At 42.2% G+C, this 21,007-nt stretch overlaps 1 protein-coding gene across 1 annotated transcript in view; it reads right to left on the reverse strand.

Annotated features, from left to right (window-relative positions):
• The window catches only part of POP1 (POP1 homolog, ribonuclease P/MRP subunit), a 55,946-nt gene that overhangs the window by 19,652 nt on the left and 15,287 nt on the right, over nucleotides 1-21,007 (reverse strand). Inside the window, exons 8-11 of the mRNA XM_074985673.1 lie at nucleotides 20,435-20,528; nucleotides 18,848-18,959; nucleotides 17,198-17,317; nucleotides 603-718 (exon numbers count right to left, since the gene is read on the reverse strand). Coding sequence (XP_074841774.1) covers nucleotides 603-718; nucleotides 17,198-17,317; nucleotides 18,848-18,959; nucleotides 20,435-20,528 — 442 coding nt within the window. The remainder of the gene's footprint in view (nucleotides 1-602; nucleotides 719-17,197; nucleotides 17,318-18,847; nucleotides 18,960-20,434; nucleotides 20,529-21,007) is intronic.

Consider the following 21,007-nt stretch of genomic DNA (forward strand, 5'->3'; position numbering starts at 1 on the left):
CCAGCTATGCAAGTACAACACTTCCCAGAATCCCCACAGCAGTCACCCAACCAGATCTGAGGCTTTTAGCGCCTCTGGCCCTGCTGCCTGGTATAAAGGAAACAGCAAGGGTAAAGCTCTCAGCCACAGGTTTTAGAAAAACTAAGCCATTGAGTTATTTTATCCTAAAACACGAGCTAATAAAACTATATTTCAAAGGATAAATTAAGTAACGAACAATGCATTATTGTAATGGTTGTATAAAAAAAGGTGTAAAAAAGATGACTCCAGTAAACTGGAGAACACACGTTTCTCATTAACAAAACTATTGAATTAGGAAGCTATTGCTTTGTGAATTGCCGAAAGATTGATTTTTAAACATTACTGTATAGGTTGCAGGGTGTGGCAGCAGCGTTTCTTCTCATTTCTTCCATTCACGGGCAGAACAAATGTTGTTGTTATATGCACCAAGTCACAGGTGGATGTGGGTGCTCTGCTAAGTAGCTGGGCAGCACCTGAATCTCTCTCCTGGGTGACTGTCCAAGGACTCCGCTTGCAGGGCACATTGGATGGCAGTAAGATGGTAACCCAATTTCTTTAGAGTAATCCATGCTGTTAGTTACCTGCTCTGGGATTTTATTTTCAGTAACGTTCTTGCAGACAGTCTGATCCCAGATAAAACTGTGAGCACAATCCACTGGCACGCCTTCCAGAAGTAGCTGCCTAATGTTTTCATTATCTGTAAGAGAGAGAACCTTCATACAAACCCCACGTTTCTCAACTGGGAAAAACTATAAAAAGGGAATAGACAAATAATGTAAGCAAAGTAAGTGGAAACCTGTAAATCTGTGGAGACCCATTTTATATTCATGGGTATCCACATCCAGGGCTCATTTTAATGGATGTGTATGCAAATCAAGTTTTGTATCCACATTGGGCTCTAAAAGAAAGTGGACAAACTATAGCTATGAAAACAGACATATTAAAGCCTTCATATGAAAAAAAATCAAAGCTTCCAAAAGAACTCTAATTCCTTTCAGTTTGTGCCACCAACATCCATGTTACAGTGCTGCCCTTTCATGTGTGCAGTGATTCACAGATTCACAGGGCTGGAAGGGACCTCAGGAGGTCATCTAGTCCAGCCCCCTGCTTCAAGCAGGATCAGCCCCCACTAAGTCATCCCAGACAGGACCGTGTCCAGCTGGGAGTTAAAAACCTCAAGAGATGGAGAATCCACCACCTCTCTAGGCAACACATTCCAATGCTTCACCACCTGCCTGGTGAAGTAGTTTTTTCTAATATCTAACCTACACCTTTCCCTCTTCAACTTCAGACCATTACTCCTTGTTCTGCCATCTGACACCACTGAGAACAGTTTCTCACCCTCCTTTTTAGAGCCCCCCTTCAGGAAGCTGAAGGCTGCTATTAAATCACCTCTAAGTCTTCTCTTCTGTAAACTAAACAAGCCCAAATCCCTCAGCCTATCCTCATAGGTCTTGTGCTCCAGACCCTTAATCATTTTTGTTGCCCTTCACTGAACCTACTCCAGCAAATCCACATCCTTTTTACACTGGGAGGCCCAAAACTGGACACAATATTCCAGATGTGGCCTCACCAGTGCCAAATAAAGAGGAATAACTACTTCTCTAGATCTGCTTGAAATGCTCCTCCTAATGCACCCCAGTATGCCGTTAGCCTTCTTGGCTACAAGGGCACACCGTTTACTCATATCCAGCCTTTCATCCACCATAACCCCTAGGTCCCTTTCCATTGTACTGCTGCTGAGCCAGTTGGTCCCCAGCCTGTAACAATGCTTTGGATTCTTCCGCCCCAGGTACAGGACTCTACACTTCTCCACAATTCAGAACCTGCAGTATGAACCATGGAACTTATACAGACAACTCTTAAGGCCACTTTAACTCTGAACCCACGCAGAGGTTTGATGTTGTTTAATGTGCTTTAAAGTCACACCTGTAATTAACTTGGAAGAACTTTCACTCCTATGTGAGCAAACCCTTAAGTATTTTAGCTATACAGTACTGTCAATTTAAAAATCAGTTTGTAGTTTGTGTGAGAGCAACTAAACAAATGCTCTCACCAAAAGTTATTTCATAATGTGAATTAGCATTTGTTACAAACTTGACAAAATGAATCTTACAGATCCGTAGTATATAATCTGTGGCTCCTGCTAATTGTTGTGGAACTGTCTATTAAGTGAAACAGGCTGAAACTTACTGGGGTTGGAAAGTCAGCAGATGCAATGTTATTTTGATGTCTACAAACTGCTACATATCCCATACCAGCAAACTTGTAGGATAACTCGGGATGATCTTAGTAATATTTTAGTAACTGCATTTTCAAAGTTATCAATACCAAATCTAACCACCACCTGTCCACTTAATTTGGGGTTCCCATGTTCCCCTCACTCCATCTTTTTAGAGCTCAGAAGGGCAGGGACTGTGCCTTTTCTAGTTTTTTTAGAAACTACATAGTTGTGGGTACAAACAGAAAGAGAGAAATAGTATTTTTAGCTCTGCCATTGATTGGTTGACACCTTCAGCAACTCACTCAAATTTTCTAGTTACTTCTATCTGAATAATGTGGATAATAATGTTTGTTTACCTTTCAAAAGTACCTTAAGAGCTACAGGAGGAAAAGTAATGTACAAGTGATGCTGTTACTACTAATATATACTAAATGCCAACCTATGCACCAAAACAAGATGATCTCAATAGAGTGAGGCTTTCAAATGAAAAGAACATCACTGTTTTAGGTTCTCTGTGGCACCACATCTTAAGATGAAGATCAGCTTAAGTGGCATTCAACATAAACCTTTTAAAATTGCTGGGTTTAAAAAAATTCATGCACAATTTTTGAAGAATTCCATCAACAGTTAATGATTTCCTGCTGTTGATATTTAGAAGCATCTTTTCAGTAAAGGAAAAGCTGTTTAGAGGAATTCTTGTGTAGTACTGCCTAGACCCAAAATGCTGTCAAATACACAGTTAAAAAAATACCTTCATTTTTCAGCTATTTTAAGATGCTACTTGTAACTACAGGAGTTACGAAATTCTCATTTTTTTTTCAACTTGACAATGTCCCTCCAATACCTATAAAGCCATGAAAAGGACTCTTGCCACTAAATTTTCATATAATCACTGAAGGCATACACAAAAAAATGATTAGATTGCCTAGAAGACAGGATTCTGTTCTGGACGTAAAAAGCAAATATCTACAGGTATTTGGGAAAGTGCTTTTTTTCAAATAGTCTTTAACAGATTCATTTATTTCTTCCATTCGTGTTGATGCTGAATTTGGAATGGTGGTCAGCTATGATTACCTACGAATGGCACAAAGATAAACAGCTAACTACAAGATTGAACAGACAGTGCATATGCTAAGGACCTTTCAAGTGAAGAGGCCTTTTAACACCCCTCTAGTCAGAGGCCAAAAACGGGGTTTAGTGAGTTGCACTGTTGTAACAAGCCACCGATTTTGTGTCTCACCAACAGAAATTGATCCAATAAAAGATAATACCTCCTCAACCTCGTGACCCTAATATCCTTGAACTGACCTGGCTACAACACTGCATACAAGAGTAAGCAGACTGTCTCCCCCCACCATCCAGTCTCTCTATAATCTGCTTTGCAGTTGAATTAACTTCCAGCATACAGGGAGTTTAAAGTTGAAACACTAAATTTGTTTCTTATAAAAGATACAAACAGTGCCCCTATAATCAAAGCAGAAGAGAAACAGACAGCATTACATCTTAACTTTTAGCACCTGGTTGGCCTTGCCAGGATTCAAACCTGGATCATCTGTATGGTTAGACAGAGGCTTCCATTGAGAAGAATACATGGTACCTGTCCCAAGAAAGTCAGGAGACAAACACTAAACGTGCGGATTGATCAACATGTGGGAGACAGGGAAAAAGGATTTTCTTTACTGTAACTAGCATTTTTACTGATGTGTGTTAGTAGTAAATTTAGTTTTATAATTTAAAGAAATGTGGTGCTAGCCAAATTTGGCCACGCAAATGGAACAAGTGAAGAAAAAAAAAAGACTGGACATTTTATGAGGGGGTCAACAGTTCAAAAGCTAAGTCCTTTTGGTAAAATATACGTGCAGAACACAACACATTTCAGTCAAATCAGAACCTTTGGAATGGGCTCACTTTGCAGGAAACCAAGCTTGAGAACAATCTGGTCAGCAGTTTTGTTTCCTGGGCAAGCATGGAGGATAAGTGGACTTAGCACTGACAGGGAGTAAAGGTACAAAATTTTGTGATTCTCTTCAACATCTACTATACGGCAACAACTGCTGCTGGAAAAAACAACATAATTTTAAAAGGAAGCATGGAATCCATTTAATGAGACAGATGAGAGTACCCAACAAGCCTAGATATCTCTGGAGTCCATGCCTGGAGGGGTCACCCCCTTGGTTCCTCTCCTTTTACAGGAATGGTGGCAGAAGACACCACTACAGGAAAGAAAGTATCTAAACAATGGAGGGTTTATAAGTTCTTGTCAATGTGTTCACATGTACCACCCACAGGAAAAAACTAGCCAAGAACAATTCAGAACACACTTTGTTGACGAATAAATGGACAGACACGCACCACATCCACTTCATAACACAAAACAGTAATCCAAAAATAAAGACTAAGACAAGAAATGCTAAATATCTACACTATTTACCTTGGAGAGAACGTAGAGTCTTTAGGAATTCAAAGATTTGCTAAAAATGTGAATAAGATCTTATACAACATTAGAGGATGAAAGATTAAAACAAACATAACATCTGTTATGATAGCCTTCAAGCACTTGGAGCTGAAGTTTCCAGAAGACAAAACATGCGACAAGTAAAGCAAGTGTTTCTTTACTGCTAAGTCAAGACTAGGTATCATAATCAGCACAAACCAATATGACCATAATATTCCCTAAACAAGGAAAGGATTGTCACATCCAAGAAGTTAATATGTCTGGCTAGTAATTTACAGATCAGGACTCACACACAGATTTGCTCTTACCAATGCGGTTCTAGAACTTGTATTAGACAACTACAGTTTATTTAGGATGCTATACAGAATGCAAAAATCTGATCCAGGAACATTCATAACTCTGACCTAGGATTAAAAGGTCACAGCCTTATACTCAGCATTGCAAAGTCCTGAAAGAAAAAGTGTTAAGAAATACTACATGCTCCAAATTGTGAACACTGCTGTGGGAACACTAAAAGCACCTTTAGTGCAGGATGTTCCACAGTGGGGTTGGCTGAAAAGGACTCAGTGCATGACAAATAATAAAATTATAATGGAATTAATTTTAATTTCCGGGGTTGGTCCTATTGAAACAGGCAGAAGCATATTTCTGTAACAGACTATTCCTGTTGCCCGCTGGTGTGATGCATGTGTAGGTCTGCAGCATTTCTCTATAAAGAGTCGTATTTTTGGAATTTAATGGACTCACCATGCACCCACATCACATATCATTCAAAATCTTCTTTTATGTACATTTAGCTGAGTTATAATGTAGAGCTGTAAAGCAATGCCATAAGCCTGTAAGTGAGGTGAAATAGCGATGCCCAAAATAAGGAAGTTTCATTTTTGCAGTTCTAGAAATATTGCAAACGTGACTATAACTACAGTTTTTACTACTTAGATTGATTTCAGCACCTTAAATGTGATATTTATTGGTTAAAACAATACACTCCCAAGTTTTAGTTATAGTTTAATAGCAATTGAAATTTGCTGACCAGATCTGAAGGTTGACATTAGTAATAGTAAATTTCATGTGCATAGTTTGTACTGTACAGAGAAGAGATACAAATGTACATGAATTCCTGAGTTGGAATTTCTTCACGTGTAAGCTCTTTTGTCCACCTTGATTACTATTTTTGGTTCTCTGTGCCTTAAATATCGAGTCTGTTCTGGTCTGGCTATGGTCTGAAGAAGTGGGTCTGTCCCACGAAAGCTCACCTAATAAACTATTTTGCTAGTCTTTAAAGTGCTACTTGACTGCTTTTTGTTTTGATAGTGTATAGACTAGCACGGCTTACTCTCTGTTACTCTTTTACATACATCTAGTTTGCCTGGGAAAAGGTTTTAATTTGTCATTGCCTATAAATGCAGTGTGGGCCTTTGAAATCTAAAAACTAGCTTTTTAATTCAGAGACACTAATGCGTAGGTGCTCAGCATCAGTGTTAGAGATAACAATACATAGTTTCATAGTATGAATCTGCAAAAGCTACAAGAAGGTCCTGTATGTATAGTCCTGTTGATGAACACTGTGGGTATGTCAGATATACAAGAGGCTCTACTAAAGCAGCAGATCATGGTAAAGAAGAAATGGAGAAATTAGTGAGAGGTGTACTCAATTCTGAGGACATAATCCTTCAGTCCAGTCAAGATACCTAGCATTGAACATTTGCTGACCTGGTCAAGACCACCAAATTTAAGCGTGACAAGGGGGAGAGAACTAGAGCAACTACCAATCCAGAAAAAATAGTTACTCACCTTGTCACTGTTGGTCTTCGAGAGATGTTGCTCTTGTCCATTCTGATGTGTGTGTGCACGCCACGTGCATAGCATCAGAAGATTTTCCCCCAGCTGTACCCATCGGGTCAGCTGGAGTGACCCCTGTGGCGACGTTGTTGGCATTGCCTATAAATACTCCCAGCAACTCAACCACCACTCAGTTCCTTCTTGCCGCATGATCCAACAGAAGGGTGGTGTGTGTGTAAGTGTAATGCACAGGAGCAACATGTCTCAAAGAACAACAGTTAGAAGGTGAATAACCATCCTTACTTTGAGTGATTTCTCCTGTGCATTCCAAGATGTGTCTTACCAACAGTATGCCTCAGAGGTGGGACCAGATCTTACCTCTTCCTGGTAGCTAACTGCAGGACCACTCTGCTAAACCCAGCACTGCCCTGGGTCGGCTGCAACAGGGTACAGTGTGAGGTCAACGTATGCACCAAAGACTACATTACTGCCCTGAAGAGGTCTGAGATGGGCATGTGTGCCAGGAACATCGCTGAGGAGGCCTGGGCCCACGTTGAGTGCAGTGTGAGGGATGGGACAGGGACTTTGGCTGGCTTATAGCAGATCTCAAAGCACAGTGTGATTCAGGATAACAGGTGCTGGGAAGTAATAGGGGCACCTTTCACGTGGTCCACAAATTACTCCAAGAGCTGGGGGGAACGTGTGGTATGGTTTAGTCCTGTCAACACAGAAGGCCAGGGCCCATTGCATGTTCAGAGAGTGCAACATCCTGTCCCAATCTGACACATGAGATTGGGGGGGAGGGTGAAAACCCCACCACAGTAGAAAGATAACTTGGTTAATGCAAAAGAGCATTATAACCTTAGGTAAAAATATAGGACATGGACGTAGGCGCACCATATCCCTACAGAACATGCTACAAGGGGGTTGAGACATCCGGGCCAAAACTCACTCCACAAAAGCAATCATTTGAAGAAGAAACTGGTATCTGCAGAGTCCTATTCTTAGGGCGAGGCAGATGATGCTGTTCTTAGCCACCCTACAGCACTTGCGCCTCTACCCCCTTCTGTGACTGTGGAACAATGAGAACACAAAGGTAAATTAGGGCATCTGCTGGAAGCTCAAGTTGAAAGAATCCAAGACCTAAGAGCATGTAATAAAGATATGACAGTGCATATCAGAAATGACAGGGATGTCATACAAATGCTGGCTGAAGACAAATTCCACACATTTGATGAACAGGCTGTTGAGTATTTGAGCTAGTCCTCCATGAAAGCCACAAAAGACAGCCCTAGTCAGGATCAATGATTGGTGCATTCACGGCAAATGTTTCTAAATGTGGCACTCAACAGGCAGTTACTTATCGTTCAAAATGCACCCGCCAGCACATCCAGCCCAAACATTCCATCTTGCAAGGAGCCTTTTCCAATGATGAAGTAACAAAGTGCATCACCAGTAGAGGTATTGAAGAAACCAAAAATTTGGACAGGACTCAAGAGAAAGTGAACACGTATGCTTTACTATATGCTCTCTGTGCCAATATGGCTTTTGAGTAACTTGTATTATGTCTACACAATAGAGAAAAAACCCATGGCTGCCAGCCAACTTGGGTTTACAAGGCCCCAAGCCTATAAGGCGGAGTCACTGCTGTACAGACATCCAGCTTGAGCTGGAGACCAACCTCTGGGACCCTCACACTCATAGGATTCCACAGCTCTGAAGTATACACAGCAATGAAATAATAGCCTTGCAGCCCAATCCTGAGTCAGGAGTCATGGGCCAGCCACTGTTGTCTAGCTGCTGTGCAGACATACCCTGTGTCAAAGGAATCCTAATAATAAGGTCACCTGATAAAAATGTTTTGGTCCTGGCTGTTCATTACTGTCCAAAAATGGAACATAGGAGTAACACTGAATTGAAGTAAGCACCATTACAGCACAACTGACAAGCATTGATTCAGATCTGTGCATGTAATTTGGGACACACTCATTCCTGACTTCTGCAACGTATTTCCCGTTGTGCACACTAACAGCAAATGACTGTTATCCCTGTTTGGTACGGGGTGGGAAGGGGATCTGTGTTGAACTGTCTCAGAACAAAGGGACTGTACTGCTTCAAGGATTTCCTAAACTGAGAGAGTACACAAGATGAACTGCAATTTCTGGAGCAAGGAAGTGGTACTAATGCTGTGTGATCAGAGTATGAAAAAAGTAGACCCGAAGAGCTGAATGGCTTGCATCTTAATCTAGCCATCAAAGAGAGCAAATCACTGGCTCAACTCCCACCACACAAGGACAGTTTTGAAGAATATGTAAAAAGAGCACTTTAGCAACCATCTTTGTCTTAGCATGCAGGACACCTAGGTATCATGACCATGGATAGAAAACATGTGAATGCTGAGCTACTTTCTGTATGCAACAGCTTAATAACATGTGAGCTTCTATAAGATTTCACCTGTAAAGGGCCTGAAAAGTAGGTCTTACCCATGAAAGCTCACGACCTAATAAATTAGTCTTTAAGGTACTGCACGACTGCTTGTTATTTGTGCAGCTACAGACTAACATGGCTACCCCTCTGAGACTATCTTTATGAGTTGCTGCACGCTCAACTGTGTCTCTAGTTTCAACAATCTTCCCTGAGCAGAGCTGTGTGCATACCAAGGCAATGAAGACTGTGGTAACCTAGAAACTTGACTGATTGTCATGATGAACAAGAGGATAAGAAATGTGAGCCATGTTATTACATTTCAACAATACCTATACAAATTCATTAGATTTTTTCATTTTAAATTGTTTTGAAGCTTTGAGGTCAGAGAATACCAATTTTGTGGTCTTGAAAATAATTATATGAACGGAACTGATGGCAAATATTTCAAAGAGGTCCTTTTAACATCTTGATGGTATTATCGTTTAGTCCCATTCTGTGGTGATAAAACTTCTTAACAGCTACACATTATACTTCATATTAAAGAGGACATAAGCTTTCAAATTATGTATGACATACATGGGTGGATAGAGGGCATATTAAGTTTGCTGTCTGCTGTCCACTTAAAAGGCTTCAGTACAATTGAGTGAGAGAGAGAGAGAGAGAGTGTGTGTATATGTATGTTGGGGGATAGGAGAACAGTAATTCTTTTACATTTTTGGCACATGCTTCTGCTTTCAGTGGGCTAAGGGGAATCTTAATGTCTATATGAATAACGTGTTTGGTGACAAGCCAGTTAGGAGGTAGGGATGTTTTATCTCCAGCTCAATTTGGTAATGAAGAGGCCCTTATGTTCACAGCTTGGGAGCTGGTACAAAAAAAAAAAAAATCTACTGCACTAAAGATGTTGGGAGTCATCTTCTGCCCTTCCTCCTCAGAAAGGCATTAAAAACAGCCACAAACTTCAAATCTGAAGTTTTTGTTGGTTTGACTCAAAACTACAACTACCATTATTTCTTTAAGTGTACTTTTTGGAATTACATTTTATCTGTATCTAATATCAAACTGCTTTTCAAGAACAGTGGTAAAACCCTTTGTTGGGGAACTAGTATGGAGCCAGTTATTATAGGTTAATTTAAATTTACAATCAGACATTACAGAATTACAGACCTGTTGGCATATGAACTTCACTGTTTCTATTTATCCATACCAATACCAGGTGAAAATATATTAAGGGCCTGAAAAGAGACGGTTTTCGATTTAACGAATCATAAACAAGTATTTTAAACAGTGCCACTGAGCTACATTTCTTACACAGATGCATACAGAAATAATGCTCTTGTAGGGCTTCTATTAAAATTAAATTGGCATTACATATACAGTCACTTTTACACAGCATTAAAGATGTGCACATAGCTTGGAAGGCAATAAGAAAAAAATGGCTAAATAAAACAGAAGCTAACAGCTCAAAAGGCATCTATCTGTTTGTAGCAAAACTACTTCTAGAGAATCCATGAGATGAATACCAAAATTTCATGGAACCTTGCAAATATCAGTGGGAAGAACTGTACTGATTTTTGGTGAATCTGAAACACTCTGACTTACAAAACACCAGGTGATTGACCTCTGATATCATAATTCCACTAGGCATGTCTGGATCCCAAGGAGAGGGCTCAGCGGATCATAGAGGCCATGCCTAGGTTGGGTTGAGGACTGAAGACCTTCCAACGGGAAGAGAAGTGAGTGGATTCAGAGCCCTGGTATGAAGCGGGGGAGAGCTTGGGGGCTCAGAAGGATAGAATGAGTAGGACAGAAGGTGGGGACACAAGATTAGAGATAGAACTAGCTGTAAGTTTTTGAGACAATGTCTGTTGGAAAATGCTGATTTGTCAGCCTGGAGATGTGCCACAGGAACGTGTCTATCTTGACAAATTTTAGCTGGACACCAAACTGGCTGGCCTGGCTTCCTGACTGCCTTCTAGTTGGTCAGCCAACCAGCTAGGAGTCCCTGGTGTGTACTACAAAGAACTCAGCCTGCATAAGCAATGAAACATATCCCCTTCTCACAGCAGTAATAATTAGAAAGATCCAAGTTGCAAGAGAAGCCTAAATTAACTGAATTAGAACACAATGTGACAATGACCACCACCCCCATAAGAAAAAGACAGGTGGTAGGGGAGGTAGGGGACTCCCTCCCAAGAGGGACTGAACCATCCAGCTGCCAACCGGACCTGAAATGTCGTGAGGTGTGCTGTTTACCGTGAGCTTGAATTCAGGATGTGACTGAGAGCCTTACAAAACTGCTCAAGCCTTCGAAATACTACCCCTTCCTACTTCTGCATGTGGGAACTAACGATACGGCCAAGAATGACCTTGAGTGGGTTACTGAGGATTATGTGGCCCTGGGAAAAGTGGTCAAAGAATTTGGAGTGCAAGTGGTGTTCTCATCCATCCTTCCTGTCGAAGGGAAAGGGCAAGGTAGGGACCATCAAATTGAGGAAGTAAATGCATGGTTACGCAGGTGGTGTCGGAGAGAGGGCTTTGGATTCTTCGATCATGGGTCGATGTTCCGGGCACAAGGATTATTGGGAAGAGATGGGGTCCACCTAACTAAGAGAAGAAGGAGCATTTTCACAAGTAGGCTTGCAAACTTAGTGAGGAGAGCTTTAAACTAGGTTCGCTGGGGGATGGTGACCAAAACCCTGTGGGGAGAAAGGAACTTGAAGGCCGGGAAGAAATGCCAAGAGGAATGTACAACAAAAGTGGACCCGTTTCGAGTAGTGAGGGCAGGGAAATCAACTGGTTATCTAAGGTGTTTGTACACCAATGCCAGAAGCCTGGGTAACAAGCAGGAGGAATTAGAAGCCCGTGCCCAGTCCAAGAACCATGACTTGATTGGGATAACAGAGACTTGGTGAACTATGACTTGATTGGGAGAACAGAGACTTGGTGGGATGACTCACATGACTAGAGTGCTGTCATGAAAGGGTATAAACTGTTCAGGAAGAACAGGCAAAGGAAACAAGGAGGAGGAGTTGCACTGTAAGTAAGAGAGGACTATGATTGCTTGGAACTCCAGTACATAGAGGGAGAAAAGCCTGTTGAGAATCTATGGGTCAAGCTTAGTGGCGTAGGCAGCACTGGAGATGTGGTGGCTGGTGTCTGCTACAGGCCGCCAAATCAGGACGATGAGGTAGATGAGGCTTTTTTTGGACAACTGAGAGAAGTGTCCAGATTGCAGGCTCTCATTATCGTGGGGGACTTTAATTACCCTGACATCTGTTGGGAGACCAATACGACGGTACACGAGCAGTCCACGAAATTTCTGGAGAATGTTGGGGTCCACTTCTTGGTACAAGTGCTGAAAGACCTGACCAGAGGCCGTGCGCGGCTCAACCTGCTGCTTACAAACAGGGAGAAACTAACAGAGAAGGTAGAGGTGGGTGACAACCTGGGAAGCAGTGATCATGAGATGGTAGACTTCAGGATCCTGACCAAAGGAAGGAAAGAGACACTTGTAAATTACACACCTTGGACTTCAGAAAAGCAGACTTTGACTCCTTCAGGAACCTGATGGGCAGAATCCCCTGGGATGCTACCATGAAGGGAAAAGGAGTCCAGGAAAACTGGCAGTATTTTAAGGAAGCCCCATTGAAGGTGCAGAAGGAAACCATCCCAATGCGCAGCAAGAGAAGTAAATATGGTAGGAGACCAGACTGACTTACTGGGGAAATCCTTGGAAAACTTAGGCACAAAAAGGGAGCTTACAAAAAGTGGAAACTTGGACAGATGTCTACGGAGGGATATAAAAGGTATAGCTCAAGAATGTAGGGCAGTTATCAGGAAGGCAAAAGCGCAACTGGAATTGTGACTCGCTAGGAATGTGAAGGATAACAAGAAAAGTTTCTACAGGCATGTTACCAAGAAGAAGGTGATCAGAGAGGGCGTGGGGCACCTATTGGATGAGGGAGGTAACCCAGTGACAGATGATGTAGAGAAAGCTGAAGTCCTTAATGTTTTCTTTGCGTCTGTCTTCACGGACAAGGACAGCTCCCGACTAATGCAATAAGTGATACATTGTGGGATGAAGGTGGACAGCCTTTGGTGGGGATAACTGGCTCTGTAGATAAGGGAAAAGTCAGTGGATGTGATTTATCTTGACTTTCGCAAAGCTTTTGATACGGTCTCCCAAAATATTCTTGTCAGCAAGTTAAAAGAATGTGGATTGAATAAATGGATGGTAAGATGGATAGAAAGCTGGTTAGAAGGTGGGGCCCAGCGGGTAGTGATCAATGGCTCGATGTTGGGATGGTGGTCGGTTTCTAGTGGAGTGCCCCAAGGTTTGGTTCTGGGTCCTGTTCTGTTCAACATATTTATCAATGACCTGGATGAGGGGTTGGATTGCACCCTCAGCAAGTTTGCAGATGACACTAAGCTACGGGGAGAGGTAGAGATGCTGGAGGGTAGGGATAGGATCCAGAGTGACTCAGACAAATTGGAAAACTGAGCTGCAAGAAATCTGATGAGGTTCAATACGGACAAGTGCAGAGTCCTGCACTTGGGCCGGAAGAATCCCAAGCATTGTTACAGGCTGGGGTCCGACTGGCTCAGCAGTAGTTCTGCAGAAAAGGACCTGGGAGTTGTAGTGGACAAGAAGCTGGACATGAGTCAACAGTGTGCCGTTGTAGCTAAGAAGGCTAATGGCATATTAGGTTGCATCAAGAGGAGCGTTGCCCATAGATCCAGAGAAGTGATTTTTCCTCTTTATTCGGCTTTGGTGAGGCTGTATCTGGAGTACTGTGTCCAGTTTTGGGCACCCAATTATAGGAAGGATGTGGATACACTGGAGACGGTCCAGCGGAGGGCAACCAAAATAATTAGGGGGTTGGAGCATATGACCTATGAAGAAAGGTTGAGGGAATTGGGATTGTTTAGTCTGCAGAAGAGAAGACTGAGGGGGGACTTCATAACAGCCTTCAACTTAATGAAGGGAGGTTGCAAAAGAGGCTGGAAAGAGGCTGTTCACAGTGGTCACGGATGGCACAACATGGAACAATGGTCTCAAGTTGTGGTTGGGAAGGTCCAGGTTGAACATTAGGAAAAACTTTTTCACTAGGAGGGTGGTGAAGCATTGGAATGGCCTACCTAGGGAAGTAGTGGAGTCTCCATCCCTGGAGGTGTTTAAGTCTCACCTCGACAAAGCCCTGGCTGGGCTGATCTGATGGGTTTGGTCCTGCTTAGGGCAGGGGGCTGGACTTTTTTAAAGTCTCGTCCAGCTCTATTGTTCTATGATTCTATGAACATATTTTGTGTGCAAAAAAGAGAACCTATGAGATGCTGTATTTTTCTCTGACTGTATTATATTGTGTAGGTTGAACCTCTCTAGTCCAGCACCCTCGGGACCTGACCAGTGCCAGACAAGAGAATTTGCCGGACCACAGGACGTCAATATTGTCCAGCAGCATTATCAACACTTCCACTGCTTACTGGGCTCTTCGAAGACATTTAGGGGTAAACTAGAGCTAAATAACAGCAGAGATACCCGTAACTGCTGCAGAGAAAATCTCTTCAGCTAAGACTAGGGTTGGGATAGCAATAATGGCTCTCATGGGGTAAGTACCAGTGGCTCCCTCCCTAACCTAATGTGTAGCCAAGTACTGGTGGATGGGCAGGAGGGATTACCATCAAGGTGGATAAAAATACAGGAATTAAAAAAAAATAAATTGGGTTTTATTATTTAAAATCATCAATAAAATATTAAATTTCTCAATTAAAAATAAGATACAATTCATCTTATCACAAGCATGCTACACATATATACTTAGGCTACGTCTACAGTACAGCAGTCTTTCAAAAGAAGTCCCTCTGGAAGATCTTTTCTGAAAGAACTTCTTTCAAAAGAGCGTCTTCAAACAAACAAAAAAAAAAAAGGCAGATCAAAAGAATGATCTGCTCTTTTGAAAAAGAGTGTCCACACAGCTCCCTCTTTTTTAAAAGAGCAGGCCAGAGATTGAAAAATCAGACACTATGAGGACTGTCTTTCATTAAAAGGGACCTGCGGAACGTCTACATGTTTTGTTTTGAAAGAAGCTTTCAAAAGACGATGCTCTTCCTGAAACAGGAGTGGAAGAGTGCTTTTGAAAGGAGTGCCGCATTCTTTCGATTTGTTTTCGAAAGAACGCTTTGTGTGTAGATACTCTGCTGGATATTTCGAAAGAGCACCCTTCTTTCAAAAAATATTTCAAAAGAACTTGTTAGTGTAAACACAGCTGTACAATCTTATAAATATGAATTAATGGCTACAGTCTGTCCAGCCTAGATACTAGCTGTTGCTTCTCAAATGTTCCAGGCTTTCAACTTCTGTTTCTCAGCAGACTAAACAGTAACATGTGCAAAGGCAGACACAGGCTGGATGGGATTATTTTTATTTTGTGTTTATAGGTGGTAGTGGACCATGGCCAAGCATGGCAGAAAAGTTAGCTAAAAATATGCCTGTCTATGGAGCGTGCTAGTCCCAGTGGTTTGGGAGCAAGAAAGTAACAACCATTTTCATTGCTTAGCCTTGAGTATTTCTCATGCCCTCTTTACTATCACTAGCACAGCTGCCACTGGTCCCTTGCTGAGATAGCCACCTCCTCTGTCCCCAGATATACTCCCCTTTGGCATGAAATTGTTTGTGGGGCCATATGGAAGTTAGTGATTTTTTTGGGGGGGGGGGGTTAATCTGGGGGGATGAAAAGGGTTTACTAGATACCACCTACTTTTTCCTCAACAGACCAAGGACCATCCCCAATGGGGGGGGAAGAGAGGCCAGCTGTGGTGGGAAGAATAAAGCTCAGGAGCATGAAAAGCAGCTTTCATTTTCCTGACTTCATATTGCATAGTGGCTTTCTTGGGAAGGAACTGGCTCCCTGATCATGGAGGTGAAGGTGGCTGGGGGCCTTTCTTCTTCCTCCTTTCCAATTTGTGGGGGGGTAAGTCCTCCTCTTCACTCACCAGAGAGGAGAGGGCTCTAGTTCTACTCTCCCTTACCCTGTAATCAGTTAATTCCTCTTAAGTAGCTGGACTGTGCCCCATTGATCCTGCCATCTAAAGAGCACCCTCTCAGGCACTGTTTGCAAGCATTCCTTGTGATAGGCCAATCAGCATGACTAAATTCCTCATCTCTCCAATGTTTTGTTAACTGATCCACATTGGCTTACAAATGACCTAGTTTCACTTTAAGTATCGTAACAATCAGAGATACAACAACAAAATCAAAAAGGAAATGTGAAAAGAAAATGCACAAAATGGTGTATAAAAGACTGTCCCAAGCACAAGAGGTAGAATGGAAGGAGGAGTCAAACAGGAGGCTGTGGAATGAAGACAACAGATATATTGGTAGGACAGGAGTTTGTACAGCCCTGAGAGCATCCAGATGAAGAATGAATCTCTCATGGAAGCTCTGTAGATGGAACAGGTTAAGAGTCTAAGCGACAGGATGTGAATACTGGTTTAGCAATATTCTGGAGGAAGTCCATCAAAGATTGCCAAGTCTTTGGGTTCTTGTATTTTTCCTATTCTCTGCTATTAGCAAGCTTACTGCTATGTTCCCCCTAAGTGAACAGACAAGACCCCGGTGGTATTTTTTATTCCTTAACTCAAAACACATACATACCATTGAACTTATATAATTGCCATTGTATGCAACTGCATTAACTTAGGAGATATTTTGATTAGTCTATCGTGGACAACTACATCATTTAAAAATTTCTGAAGATATTAGATTATCACGTGTATTTTGCGTTTTTCCTGTAAGACCACTAGCACCCCTTTCTCAAGTAATAAGTTTTTGCAGTTGAATTAACTTCCAGCATACAGGGAGTTTAAAGTTGAAACACTACATTTGTTTCTTATAAAGATACAAACAGTGCCACTACAATCAAAGCAGAGCAGAAACAGACAGCATTACATCTTAACTTTTAGCACCTGGTTGGCCTTGCCAGGATTCGAACCTGGATCATCTGTACGGTTAGACAGAGGCTTCCATTGAGCACAAGACCAGCTTCGGCGCAAGTCCCTTTCCTTATAACAGCTATACTTAAAGCTAGATAGTTTTCAAGCAGTTTCTGTTCTCACATAAAGCTGGGGGGGAAGGGGGGCAGAAAGCATTGGGAAATGTGAGTGTCAACAGGAAAGAAAGACAACACGCAATACACAGGACAGACTGAGGTGAAAAAGTACGGGGGATAAATTGGATCTTTTGCCTTATCCTGCTTTATTACATTCACAATAGGAATTAAGCACTTTACCTTGATATTTTTCTGGATTTGGCATGGCTTTAGACCTCTTTTTCGGCAAATTCACTCGAGGATCCCCAACAGTCAGGCCAAGTATTGTACCTGCTGGAATTTCTGATGGAGAGCTTATTCCTTTAAAATACACAGATGCACATTACTGTAAAACTGATATTACAAACAGGAAAAGAAAAAAAAACAGTGGACTGAAACTGTCTTCTCCTTATACTTTAACTTGATACATTTTCACCTTGAGATCAGATGCCTTTTGCATACCTGAGAGGCAACAGTTTATTTATTTATTTAAAATATAATAGTCCAATAGACAACCAGTACCAAGACGACCACAGCAGCAATGTTGTAGTTAAGCTTACATCCACATTTCCACTTATCACAGAAATGAAATGCACTGTTTCACACTTTGAAGAGCTACTGTGCCAAAACTGGAGGATAAATTTAATCATCAGCACACAACTGAATTTTGATGTGCTTTATATCAACTTTTTCAGAAGAAATTTTTAAAATGTTCCTTTCTGAAGCTGTGTCATGACCATATCAAGTTAGTTTTTGTTTCTTTTGCTAAGGAGACTTCAAAATTTCAAAATGTGCATGCATCACATCTCTGACAGAGACCAATTTTGAACTTTTAAGGGCAGAGCATCATCTGTACCAGCAATGCACCCAATGTAGGTGGAAGGAAGGGAGAGGCAAAGCTGCATTTATGCCACTGTTACACTATACGAGGATTCAAGGGTGATGTAAGAGAAAAGACATGAAACTACGGGAGGTGGAAGGTAGATGATGCTGAAAATGGGGAGCTGATGGATGGCGCAGTGAAGGGGTGTTGAATAATTAACTATTTCCTTGCTTTTATGTGGGATATCTAGTTTAGAACTTTTAAATCTATATATATGGAGATATACCTATCTCATAGAACTAGAAGGGACCTTGAGAGGTCGAGACCAGTTCCCTGCACTCACAGCAGGACCTACCACCATCCCTGACAATTTTTTTTTTTTAATCTAACCTACCCCAGACCCTTGGAAGGCCCCCTCAAGGACTGAACTCTCAACCCTTGGTTCACAAGGCCAATGCTCTAACCACTGAGCTATCCCTCCCCCAAATCTCAATTAATGAAGTAGTGCACAAGCAAATACTGAATTTATTAAATAACTCAGAAATATACACTTACAGAGAACTAATGTTGCTTTGGTTTAAAGTCATTTGTACTCTCCAATATGATACTTTCAATTGTATCAGTCTGAAAGTACTTAACACTTCCTTATTGTACTGCATTACTATTTTGCAGTTTGGAAATTCAAATGGGATTGCTATATCAGTGTAACTTCTCGTGAAGTTTGCTGTGTTCTTAAAGCACCTAACAGTTCTCTTGCTGGTATACTCAATAAACTACCAGTAGTCTTCTACAAACGGAAGTGATTCCATATATCTAGTCCCCCATTTCTCTTTGATAAGTTAAGCCATGTTGATTACACACGTACTTTTGCAGTATTTTCTGCCTGAAAAATCTGTTACTGAAACAAAAAGGCATGAGACACTTTACTATTACAATTAAAAACATTAAGTGTGTACCATGTCAATCACTAAACTGTATCATAGTTTGAAGAGTTCAATGTTGCCTTCCTCAAATCCCTTACTATATACCTTGCAACAACTCGAAGATGGCTTCCTGGCGTTGATGAAGAGATACCTTCTCAGAATTCTTGCAGTTTTCCACCCACCAATTGTTAAGTTCTGTTTCTGCGTCTGCCATCTCCTGGAAAACAGTGAGTTCCTGTGATGATGACTAAGTGGACCCAAAGTGTTTTGTAAGTATAAATTCACACAATTTTCTATAGTGTTTGTATGTTTACATCAGATAACTGTCACAAAACACCTTTTTCTTCCTCACATTGAATGGAAACTATTTTTACTAACATCTAAACTGGAGTTTAATTCCTGTAATACTGCATTTTCCAGTCTTCCATCAACAAAATATGGCCAGTTTAATTCGTTGACCCAAAACTCAAAAACAATGTTTTTCACTCTTTTTAGGTTGGTGACCCTCTATTGATATGAGATTTGTCACTTCCATTTACTGTAAAAAAAAAGTATCTTAAAAACAAAGGTAAAAACTAAGTGTGTTTCAAAAAAATACTTAATCTTGAAGGCTGAAGGTGTGCACATAGTGATTTTTTTGGTGTAGACGTAACAAATTTTCAATGGCTCAGAACCCCTTTTGTATGCTTTTCATCACATGCTATGGGGTGGTAACCTGCTGGTTGAGAAACACTAGTCTACAGTTGGCACAGTGGACGTCGAATCTTGCTGGCTATCTTACGAATGCTGCAATATACCTGTGACGGGGTGTAACAACCCTGAACTGAGCAGAGGGGTGGTGGCCAGGCCTACTGGGTGGAAAAGGCTCCATCCCCAAGACCCTGATGGGCATGCTCTGGCTGCAGCCCAGGTATAAAGGCTGGGGAAGCCTGGCAGTTGGGGCTGGCCATCAGGGTGGAAGGAGCTCCCGCTGGAGCCTGGGAACAACAGCCACCCAAGGAGCAGCCACAGCAGCAGCAGCAGCAGCAACAGCTGCCCAAAGAGCAGCCACTGCCGGAGGAGCAGTTTGCAGCAGGGGCGGCTGGAGGAAGTGCAGCCAGAGCTGAGACAGCAAACTGCATCAGGAACAGGGTAGGAAGTAGCCCAGGGTGGAGGAAGCAGGAAGGTTTCCTCTGAGCTCACCGTCTTGTGGTGAGGATCCCCACTGAGCGGGTGGTTGGGGTCCCACACCCACCACCAACAGGGCCCTGGGCTGGAGCTTGGTGGAACAGGAGGGCCCAATTCCCCTACCCTACCCTCCCTGTGAGCCTAAGGCAAGGAGAATCTAGGCTGCTGAGCCCCAATGGCGGGGCAGAAGACACCGCCACAATACCACTATTGGGAAAACGGGAGTGTTTACTCCACAGCAATGCAGTTTTTTTGGCTTTAATTTTTGCTTTTAGTTTTTTCAAGAACCAAATCAGACACCTTAATGGAAAGTATGCTTTAGTCAACTTCAAGTTATTGAGCACGATACAAGAAAATGGATTAAATTTAATGACCTGTGATAGGATGGAGGAGGTCAGACTAGATAATCTAGTGGTCCCTTCTGGTCATTTAAAAAACAAACAAAAAAAAATAAAAACACCTATTAGTATGAATTACTGGTATTACTATTCTAGGGACATAGCTTGTACATCACAATTTTCTTACAGTTTGGATAGAAGCAGCTTTCAGTGCTTCTGTAAGGACGCAATGCGAGAGTGGGCCAATCAACCGAAATCTGAGAATCTCCATGCTCAAATCACTGAAAAAGATAAATTACACACACAGTGAATGTCTGTGTGTGTTCATTCAGGCAGGCTGTATGAAAGGTACACAAGTCAGCAAGATTTTAAATCGTATTCTAACTCATGGTATCCTAAACTGGAGGGCGTGCCGCCCCGGGAGGGCATGAAGAAATTCCAGGGGGGTGTGAAGTGACCCATTTCCCCCCACCACCACCACCATTCCCCCCACCTGAAGATAGACTCGGCCTTTGCTTCCAGCTCTCAGCCCCTGCCATTTTACGTGGGTGTCCTGGCACAGCCACTGTAAAAAGCAGGCAGCTGGCAAAGACCAATGTGGAGCTAGCTGCCTTCTGCAAAGTGAGTGAGTGTGGGTTGTGGGGGAGAGGATGAGAATGGGGTTAGATGGGAGGCTGGGTGTGCCTGGCTCGGGTGAGGGGGATGGGGTAAGAACAGGGGGGCTGGTGGTGCCTGGTTTTGTGGGATGGGAGAGGCTCAG

This window comes from Carettochelys insculpta, chromosome 2, assembly GCF_033958435.1.
Source record: "Carettochelys insculpta isolate YL-2023 chromosome 2, ASM3395843v1, whole genome shotgun sequence".
In the NCBI taxonomy this organism is placed as follows: Eukaryota; Metazoa; Chordata; order Testudines; family Carettochelyidae; genus Carettochelys; species Carettochelys insculpta.